The sequence below is a fragment of the Capricornis sumatraensis genome, chromosome 15 (genome assembly GCF_032405125.1).
Source record: "Capricornis sumatraensis isolate serow.1 chromosome 15, serow.2, whole genome shotgun sequence".
Classification (NCBI taxonomy): domain Eukaryota; kingdom Metazoa; phylum Chordata; class Mammalia; order Artiodactyla; family Bovidae; genus Capricornis; species Capricornis sumatraensis.
In genome coordinates, this window is record NC_091083.1 from 76,813,477 (window position 1) to 76,823,964 (window position 10,488).

General features: G+C 56.8%; 1 protein-coding gene across 1 annotated transcript; it reads left to right on the forward strand.

Moving 5' to 3' along the window:
- Window positions 1–434: 434 nt before the first annotated feature.
- RBPJL (recombination signal binding protein for immunoglobulin kappa J region like) lies at window positions 435–10,268 on the forward strand. Its single transcript, XM_068987559.1, has 12 exons — window positions 435–453; window positions 1,679–1,787; window positions 3,084–3,209; window positions 4,634–4,704; window positions 4,883–4,998; window positions 5,298–5,472; window positions 7,293–7,430; window positions 7,836–7,945; window positions 8,236–8,388; window positions 9,484–9,639; window positions 9,783–9,886; window positions 9,992–10,268. The coding sequence occupies exons 1-12, from the start codon at window positions 435–437 to the stop codon at window positions 10,266–10,268; spliced, it is 1,554 nt and encodes a 517-aa protein (XP_068843660.1).
- The last annotated feature ends 220 nt before the right edge of the window (window positions 10,269–10,488 follow it).

Genomic DNA, 10,488 nt, shown 5'->3' on the forward strand with positions numbered 1-10,488 from the left:
TGACTCTTTGCAGAGGGAAGCCATTCCCCACCTCACCCCCTCCCCCTTGCACACAAGGCAGCTCTGTGTGGCTGTGCTCCCACCCACCACCACCCCACCCCTCGACTCAGGCAGGGCCCCAGTGTAGGCCTGCTGTCGCCTTGGCCGAAACCCACCACGCGGATGAACTTGTGACTTGGTGCCGCCCCTTCCCGCCTGCTCTCAGGAAGAGTCTCCAGGGGGCGCCCTCTTGGGTCTAGCTGCGTTGGCTAGGTGGCCGTGGGAAGCCCACATCTGCCCAGCAGGTGCTCCTGCCCAAAGCAAACAGGGAGCCAGGAGCCCCAGGGCCTTGGAGATAAGGCTGGGGTAGAATATATCCGGCGCTAGGGCAGAGGAGCAGAGGTGCGCACGGAGGTCTCCGGGGACAGTGGCACTGGACGCCCCCGGACTCGGCCATGGACCTCGTGGGGGCAGGTGAGCGCTCACTCTCTCTTGGCCCTTGGCAACGCCCGTTGTGAATCACGAAGGACTCCCATTGTACAGATGCGAAAAGTGAGGCCCAAAAAGGTGGCCCGCCGAGCTGCAAAGGAACCTAAGACTCCTGGCTGCCGTTCTTCCCTCTGAGCGACCTGGCAACCTGGTCCTTAGGCGTCGCCTCTTTTTCTTCCATCCCCTCCCTGGGGTCCCTACTCCACCCCATCCCCTCGCCCCTTGCTGAAGCTGTGCTAGCCATTTTTCTGTTTCCGTTTCTTGGCAGAGGGGGCCAGCTGTCCCTAATCCAACCGCAGCCCCGCCCCCTCCCCAATTCCGTGAATGGTTCTATTCTGAGAAAGGCCGGGTGCCTGTCGCGCCCTCTAGGCGCCCTCCCAGTTGCGGATCCTCACCTCCTTTGCCTCAGCGTTGGTAGAGGAACAAATACCCCTCTGGCAGAACCTGTCGTGGGAGGGTGACTAGGCCAGACGTGCCAGCCGCTCCTGGAGGTGGGCGGGTGTGGAATGCCTCCTCCAGCGTGGGCCACAGCCCAGCAGCGGAGCACCCCTGGGGAGCACGAGGGTACAGGCACAAGGCACCTTGGCCCCTCCCATCCGTTCCTGTCGGCAGAAGCTCCTGGGCCCCTAAATCTTAAGTTTCCTCTTCTCCTGCTCTTGGCCTGATCCAACATCTCTCTTGGCACCCCACCTCCACCCAATCCTAGACAGTCAAAATAGGGCTTGCGTCCAAGTTCATCACCCTTCCAACTCCTCATTCTAGAGAGGAAGGAGCCAGGACCAGAGAGGGTCATGTCTTGCCCACGTCACACAGCAACGTGGCAAGGTGACAGGACTGACCCCAGAACCCGGAGCTCCTCGAGGGGGTTAATCCTTGCTTTAGGAAATGCCCTTAGGATGGAGAAAGTGGATTCTCGAGGGAGGAGAGGTTTGTGAATAATTCCTCAAGAGTTGGCTGAAGAATAAACACTTCGAGGACGTTCCGGGGAACGGGTTAGTAGGGGCAGGGGTGGTGCCGGGGGTTCCTAGAGGGAGGAGATTGGGGATAAGGTCCCCCTTCTCCGTTTTGGCGCCCGTACTCGTGGGGACTCTGTTTGGAGAGGGCCCTGCAGAGGTGGGGAAGGGCACTACAGGTCAGACGGGGCACCGTAGGCGGTGCAGCCGCGGCTGAATACGGGCGCCTGGTCTGGCTGGATGCCTGCTCCCCGCAGACCCCTCGGCACCCCCAGGCCCTTTGACTCACCTGAGCCTGCCGGACAGCTCAGAGGCGCGGCCGCAGAGCGGAGCCGACGGGCGGAGCCTCCCCGGCAGTTGGACCAGGTACCGGCACGGGCAGTGTGCCCGAGGTGGGGACGGCCGGGCAGCTGGAGCGGGCGGAGGCGGCGGCCGCATTTAACCCGGGGGCCGACGGGTGGGAAGGGGGAACGCCGGCTGCGACCCCTCCCACTGGCAGGGAGGGACCCCCCTTCCTCCGAGGGCTGGGGCGGGGCCAGCGCGACGCCCCCTGCTCCCGCCACCCCTGGAGCCACAGACACGAGCTGCGGGGCGGGAATTGGGCTCCCGCGGGAGGCTGGGCGGCTACGCTCTCCGCAGCCGGAATGCATTGGAAGCCTCCGAGGCCCTTCCCCGGGGAGAGCCCCAAGGGGCGGAGCGGGGCCTGGCTCGGCCGCTGGCTGCTTGGCCCCGCTTCCGAGGGCGCGGCCGAGCTCTTGACCCCGCCGCCCCTTCGAGGGGTGGAGAGAGGCCCCGGACTCTGGTCCTGCAAGGAGGGATAAAGGGTTCAGAAGGGCAGCCTGAGGCTTCATGGCTCTCCCCAGGCCCCACCTGGTGGTGCCTCGGATCCTGCCCTCACGGACGCCTTTCCACGTTCTCTGCAACTACTGAGGTCCTGGGCCAAGCCATCCTAGCCCATAAAAACACCCTGGCGGAGAAGACCCCGGGCCCTTAGGCCCTGACTGGCCCCCTGCACAGGCCCTGTGTTCAGGGGAAGGAAAGCTGAGACAGCAATAGACGCCTTCTCTTGGGAGATAGAGGGTTGGGAGTGTTGCTTTAACCTGAAAAATACGAAAATATTCCAAGATGCTGGGCACACAGTTTGGGGTGCCCGTCCATTTTTTCAGGCATCTGCTGACCGGCCAGAGAGCACTCTTCTGGTCCGGGGTCCAGCAACCACTCTCCCCTCCTCTCTCTCCGCGCCGCCTCCCCCCACCACCACCCATCCGCATCAGGACTGCCCCGGGCTGGGTCCCGTAAGGGTGCTGGGAAGCCATGCGCCCTTACAAACTCAGCCTCCGCCTTAAGGCCGGCACAAGTGAGGGCTTTATGCCTCTGGGGCCTCACCCCAGGGCTCCAGGCTGCAGTGGGCGTGGAGCCAGACCTGCGGAGTGGCGCCTGGGTGGTCCCGGTGTTCGCCATGAAGACCTCACTGAGCACCATACCACCCAAATATTTAGCCCACAGCCCACTCAAGTCGCCTCTCCTGCCTAAGACCTCTTCTCTTTGACCCCGAGGGGGCAGAACTAGGAGGGTCCCTTCCCCCCATTCATTTACTCAATCTGCCCGCTTGGGTCTCAGCGCCCTGCTGCGGGTGCCCGCCCCGCCCCCACCCAGTCCCAGGTCGTCCGCGGAGCCCAGCGCGGTCCTGAGGGAAGGCGTGCGCCGCTGCCTGCAGCAGCAATGCGAGCAGACGGTTCGGATCCTGCACGCCAAGGTGGCCCAGAAATCGTACGGAAATGAGAAGAGGTAGGTCCTTCGGTGGCCCTGCAAGGTTCCCAGGGCCCGCCTTTAGCCCTGTGGTCCCCCTCCCTGTTTGGAGTCTTTCCGCTTCCCCCAGGTGGTGGAGATGGTAAAGAGTGCACCTGTTAAGGCAGGAGACACAAGAGAGATGGGTTCGACCCCTGGGTCGGGACGATCCCCTGGAGAAGGAAATGGCAGCTCACTTCAGTATTTTTTGGCCTGGAAAATTCCACGGACCGAGGAGCCTGGCGGGTTACAGTGTATGGGGTCGCAAAGAGTGAGACATGACTGAGCACGCATATGTACCCTCACCACACACAGAACCTGGAGAGGACTCAGGGCTCCACTCTTAGCCAATCAGCAGCCTGTTTCCCTCAGTCTCCCTCAGTCCCGACTTTGATCTGTTACAGAACCACCCTGTGAATCTACAGTCCCCATTCACTCATTCACCCATTCATTCATTCTTTCATTCCACAACTGCCTACTTTGTGTTTATCATGCGTCAGGCTCTCTGGCACTGCTGGGCACCCAGCACACAGTTGGACAAGATAGATACGATGACTGCCTTTGTGGCATCTTTGCTCTAGTGTGAGAGAGACAAACAATAAACACCTCACAAATCAGTGAAGAAGATGCTCCCGGATGGTGATGAGAGCTAGAAGGGAAACAGAATAGGGCAAGGTGATAGAAACTGAGGGGCAGGGGTGTATTTAGCTAGCAAGGTCAAGATGGTAGGAAGGCCTTTTGAGGCGGTAACATCTGAACTAAGACTTAAATGTGAAAATGGAGCCAGACATGAGAAAGTCTGGGGGGAGCATGTTTTAATTAGAAGCAATGAAAAATGCAAAGACCTTGGCTCACTTGGTACTAACTTGGCCTGTTCGAGGCCAAAAGAAGTCAGGGTGGCTGGAATTAGAGAAGAGGGGTCATCATAGGAAGTGAAGTTGGAAAAGTAAGCAGGGGCCAGATCATGTAAGTACTTTGAATTTAAACCACTGGAGGATTTTAAGATAAGCAACATACCTTAAAAAAAAAAAAAAAAAGAAAAGAAAAAAAAGAAAAACCCCATTTGGCTGTTGTGTGAAAAACAGGTCGAAGGGGTAGGAGTGGGAGCAGAGAGACCAATGGGAGGCTGATGCAGTGATCCAGACAAATTGATGGCAGTTGGGACAAAGATGGAGGTGGTCAGAAGCCAATGGATTCTGAATATGTTTTAAAGGTGGTGGATAGGACTTACTGATGGATTGAGTGAGGAATGTGAAAAAAAGAAAGATTCGAGTATTAATGAGGTTCACAGTCGCGGAGAAACCTGGGGAGATGGAGGAGGAATCAAGGATTCCGTTGGCTTTCTGCTATCTTTGAGATGCCTCAAAGACAGGACACTAAAGTGGAGATGGATATACGAGTCCGGCGCTTACATGTCTCCGCAGGTTTTTCTGCCCGCCGCCCTGTGTCTACCTCGCAGGTCCCGGCTGGAGGGTGAAGACAGTGCCGGGTCAAGGTGAGGGCGGACTCCAGGGCGGCCGGGCGGCTCAGTTTATAAGGGGACCAGCCACTTTGTAGGGCCCGCGAGCGGGGCGGTTCTCAGGCGCAGTCTCGCCGCGCCCTCTGGCGGCAAGAACTAAGCTTGCCTGGCTGACACCTGAGTGCTTCCAGAGCCCGCTCGCATCCCTTTGCAGCCCACCAGGCAGGGGAGACTGGGCCCCTGGTCTGCGGTTACATGGGACTAGACGGCGCGTCCGGCAGCGCCGCCGAGACGCAGAAGTTGAATTTCGAAGAGCAGCCCGACTCCAGGGTGAGAGCGCATGGCAGGAGGGGGGCGGTGGGGGGGGGGCGGTGGGTGGGCTGCGATTCCGTTTCCCATCCTCACTTCTCCCTTGGAGGGGACCGGAGAGGGGAGGGGGCTCCTTCAACTCCCCCTGCAGGAGCCAAAAGATAGGTGGGTATGCGGAGAGATCAGGTTTAGGCTGAGCCCAAGAGCTTGGACGTGTCATGTCACGTCCAACGGGGCAGGCGTCAGATAACTGGGGGTGGTGTGGTCATCCCGGGACTTAGGGCTGCGATGAGACTATCCCGTCCCCGCGAACCCGGTAGGAATTCAGTTGCGCCAAGACTCTGTACATCTCGGACGCAGACAAGAGGAAGCACTTCCGACTGGTGTTGCGGCTCATGCTCCGAGGCGGCCGGGAGCTGGGCACCTTCCACAGCCGCCTGATCAAGGTCATCTCCAAGCCCTCGCAGAAGAAACAGTCGCTGAAAAACACCGACTGTGAGCGGGGGCGGGGCCTGGCCGCTGGGCGGGCTTGGGGAGGTGCCCCAGGTCTGCAAACTGCTTGATTTGGGAAGGGGGAGGGGGAGAGGCCTGGGAGTCTGAGCCGAAAGCGGGGCTCGGTCTGGATAAGTGGGTGTGGCTTAGGTATGCAATTTGAGGTTGGGGGTCCCCAAAATAGCTGGCAGATGCTGAACTAAAGACAAAATATAAAAAGGCAGAGGAAATTCAGTTAAAAATATTTATTCAGTGCCTGATGTGCATTGCAAGTATCTGTTCTGGAGGAACAGCCTAGCCTAGCAGGAGAGAGACACACACAGCTGATCAAAGAGACAGTTGGAGATAAGTACTGCCCTGGATGCCAAGTGATAAACCCCGGGGCTAATGGGTTTGAAAATACAGGGGAAAAAAGCCTGAATGACAATAACACCATCACCCTCCCTGGAAGATGGAAGGGAGAAGCTGGGCCAAGGGGGCCTTTCTTGGCAGGCATGTACATTCATCACCCTGTTGGATGCTCATCCTTGTAAGGTGAGTGGTAGATGAGGAAAATGAGACGCAGAACATCCATCCATTCATTTAAGAAATGTTCGGGGCTTGGACTTCGCTGGCAGTCCAATGGTTAAGACTATGGTTCCACTGTAGGGGACTCAGGCTTAATCCTGGTTGGTGAATCCTAAGATCCTGTATGTCACTCAGTGGGACCAGAAAAAAGGAAAAGAAAAAAGAAATATTGGGGCCCATCACCTTCCAAATGACTTGCTTAGGTCTGCCCAGCTGGAAAAGTGGTCCAGCCAGCATTTGAACTTGAGTTGATGTGACTCAGGCCCACTCCCGCCCCGCACCTTGTTACTTTCTATTAAAAACGCTGAAGGATGTCTCAGATTCAGGTAGTGTTCTGGCTGGCCGCTGGTGTGAGGACAGGGCCAGGGAATGGTTAGGTGGTATAGTGTGATGGTTTTAAGTGCAGATTCTGGAGCGAGGTGGCCTGGGTTTGAATCCTGGCTCTGCTGTTGTGTGATCCTGAGGGAGTTGTTCTCTTCAGTAAAGATAATATTATCTACTGCAGACGGCTGTTGAGAAGCAAAAGAGCTAACTCATGTTCAGCATTTAAAACAGTACCTGAAAAGCAGTGAACGTTAGCTATCATCATTATGATAGTGGATGGGAACTTGGGTGAAGTATACATTGAGCACCCACAGTATGCCTGGCACTGTGAGGGAAGAATGGGTGATGCCCCAGTGCTTTCTCCCCAGGTGCTCAAAATCCAATCAGAAAGCAGAACGGTGGCTCTGAATCTGTGCTAAAGGCCAAAAGAGATCCATAGAAACAGTAGAAATAGACATTTCACACCACATGCCTTTTGCTTATACAGTCTCCTGAGCAACTCCTACCTACCTCGTTCTCCCCAGCTGAGAGTATAACCTCCTCCAGGAAGCCTTCTGAAATCCATCCAGCCCTTACTACATCCTACTGAAAGTTTCTATTTATTCCTGGTCCCCACTCTGAGACTGTGAACTCCTCCAGAGCAAAACTAGGTCTAATTCACCCTTTGGTGCCCGGCACCCAGCGTAGGGCAGGCCACCAAGCAGGCATTTAGTAACTACTTGATAAAATTCTGTTTTTCGTGCCCAGGCAGCGAAAAGGACCAGACAGAGGTATAGAAGCAGGATTATAGCAGGTGCTGGATAAATAGCCGTGAGACAATGGCTAGTGTGTCTGGGAATTTGAGCCAGATTGGCTCAGGAGACAGAGGGTGGGAACTGGCAATTCCAAGGGGCCAAGCACCGCCCGGGCACTGACTCCACCTCCCCTTACAGTGTGCATATCCTCCGGCTCAAAGGTCTCCCTCTTCAACCGCCTGCGCTCCCAGACGGTCTCCACGCGCTACCTCTCTGTGGAGGACGGGGACTTTGTGGCTAGTGCACGCCAGTGGGCTGCCTTCACTCTCCACCTGGGTAATCCCACCAGCAGGCCCGGGGCTGGGCACTTCACATGCATTCACTTATTTAATCTTCACCACAACTCATCCACGGAAGTAAATGTTGCCCCATGGAACCAAGGCTTACAGACACCAAAAGACTTGTCAAAAATCCTAATGAGTCGGTAACTGAACCCAGCTACTCTGACTCTAGCATCCAGCCCCTTCCCCCAGCTCAGCCCCTGCCCCCAGAGCACAGGCATTCTTAAGGATGGGCCACAGGGGGTTTCTCCAGGCTGAGAATTTTCAGCCTGAGCCACCTCCCTGTGTGCCAACCCTGCCCGTAAGACCCATGTGTGACGCGAGATGGAGCCAGAGGCAGAGGATTTGGGACCGAAGCGTAGGACCCCTGAAGCCCTCCTGCCTTCTGTTTATTCCTCAGCTGATGAACACTGTTCCCAGGGGGACTTCCCGCCTCGAGAGGGCTACGTCCGCTACGGCTCCCTGGTGCAGCTCGTCTGCACGGTCACGGGCATCACCCTGCCTCCGATGGTATGGGAAGGGAGGGCACGACTGGACAGGTCACCCCAGATCCATCCACAAGGGAAGGGCTGAGGGTGAGCACCCAAAGCATGATGACCCCTATCCTCACTGGGGACACTCAGCGTTCGTGAGACTGTGTGGAGGTCAAGAGCTGTCATGGTGGGGCGGGGTGGGGCGGATATGCCAGCAATATGCCAGCATTCTGCATGGCTATTGGGGTAGCAGAGAGCTGGCTGGGAGGGCAGCCCGTGGGCACCCAGGCACCCTGCTGTGACACTTCCCCCACACTTCTGCCATAGATCATCCGCAAAGTAGCCAAACAGTGTGCCCTCCTTGACGTGGATGAGCCCATCTCCCAACTCCACAAGTGTGCATTCCAGTTTCCCGGTGGTCCTCCAGGAGGAGGCGGCACCTACTTATGTCTCGCTACAGAGAAGGTGGTGCAGTTTCAGGTGAGAAGCAGAGACTCTTGGCACCAAGCATCCCAGAAAATCAGAACTGCCAAGAACAGTAGGATATAAGATCACCATTATCATGACCATTGTGGTTGCTGCTCACCGAGCAACACTGCCTCCTATGGAATGTTAGACATGAAGACTATCAGGATAGAATCAGAGAATGTAGAAAAGAATAGTAATAGTAGCATTGAGCAATGCTGCTTCCCAAAGGCTATTAAAGTCATAGAATGTTGTGATATAAAATTGTAGGGGAGTTCCCTGGTGGTCCAGTGGTTATGACTCTGCACTTCCACCGCAGGGAGCTGGGGTTCCATCTCTGGTCTGAGAACTAAGATCCCACAAGCCTGGAGGCACGGGGTTAAGAAAAAAAAAAACTGTAGAATGCAGATAAAAATCAGTAATAAATAGTAGTTTTAGCTGGTGGCTCAGAGGTTAAAGTGTCTGCCTGCAATGTGGGAGACCTGGGTTCAATCCCTGGGTTGGGAAGATCCCCTGGGGAAGGAAATGGCAACCCACTCCAGTATTCTTGCCTGGAGAATCCCATGGACGGAGGAGCCTGGTGGGCTACAGTCCACCGGGTCACAAAGAGTCGGACACGACTGAGCGACTTAATTAACTTTTGAGTATTACTGAGCAAAGATGAATCATGGACTGTTAAGACATAAGATTGTCAAATATGAAAAATTGCTATTATTATTAAGCAATACAAAGAACAGTATCATGGAATGTTGAGATAAAATCATAATATGTAGAAAATCACGTTATTATTGAGCAATAATCCTTCCAAAAGCATTTTAAAGTGTTGGAATGTTTAGGGCACAGGATTGCACAACGTTTTTCTTTTCTGGTTTTTTTTTTTAATGGAATTCTAGAATTCTAAGAACATAGATCTTTAGAAACCTGCTAGTCCAGCGAGCTGAGGTAACTCTAAATAGAGATTAGGTTTGGTTCCAGCTCGCAGGGCAGGTAAACCGCAGAGCCCAGGGCTGGAACGTTAGGAATGCGGAAGCCCCGGCACTGCGCCGGCTGGATGCGCTGAAGGCCGCCATGGCCGCAGCTTCTTCTCCATCCCCTGGGGTCTCCCCTCAGGCCTCCCCCTGCCCCAAGGAGGCCAACAGAGCGCTGCTCAACGACAACTCTTGCTGGACCATCATCGGCACCGAGTCGGTGGAATTCTCCTTCAGCACCAGCCTGGCGTGCACCCGGGAGCCGGTCACTCCCGTGCCGCTCATCAGCACCCTCGAGGTGAATCCGGGCGCTGCGGGGCGCTGGCGGGCGAGACTGCCCTGGGCGGGGTGCGAGTGCAGGTGAGGGAGAGCTGCGAGCTCTCAGCTCCCCACCCCGCGCCCCCCGCTTCTCCCACACCCCTTGGTCTTACCCTCCCCCAGCTGAGTGGCGGGGGCGACGTGGCCACCCTGGAGCTCCACGGTGAGAACTTCCACGCGGGGCTCAAAGTGTGGTTCGGGGACGTGGAGGCCGAAACCATGTACAGGTATAGGGGTGGGGGTTTCCCTGTCTCCCAGAGAACGGGGCTGGTGGTAGTGGGGTGCACGCCATCAGCATCGCTGCTGCCCTGACCTCGATGCCCCACCCCCAGGAGCCCGCGGTCCCTGGTGTGTGTGGTACCCGACGTAGCCGTCTTCGGCAGCGACTGGCGCTGGCTGCGCACACCCATCACAGTGCCCGTGAGCCTCGTGCGCACCGACGGCCTTTTCTACCCCAGCGCCTTCTCCTTCACCTACACGCCCGAGTACAGCGCGCGGCCGGGGGCCCCGGGCGCCCCGGCGGCGCCCGCCGCTGACGCCGACGCGCTCCTGGAGAGCATCCATCACGAGTTCACGCGCACCAACTTCCACCTCTTCATCCAGACGTAGGAGGAGCGGCCTGGACGCTGAGACCTGGCCGGGGGCCGGTTTTCTGGGTCCTGAGCCCTGCCCTCCGCCTCGGTGCTGCGGAAGTGAAAGCTTTAGGCCGACTTGCAGAAAGCTCTCGCCCTAGAAACCTGGCCCTGCGGGTCTTACACCGGTTACTCCCTCGTCCTTTTCCGTCTAGGAAGACTCCGCCTGAGTGATGCGCCCTTTGTATCCGGTCAGG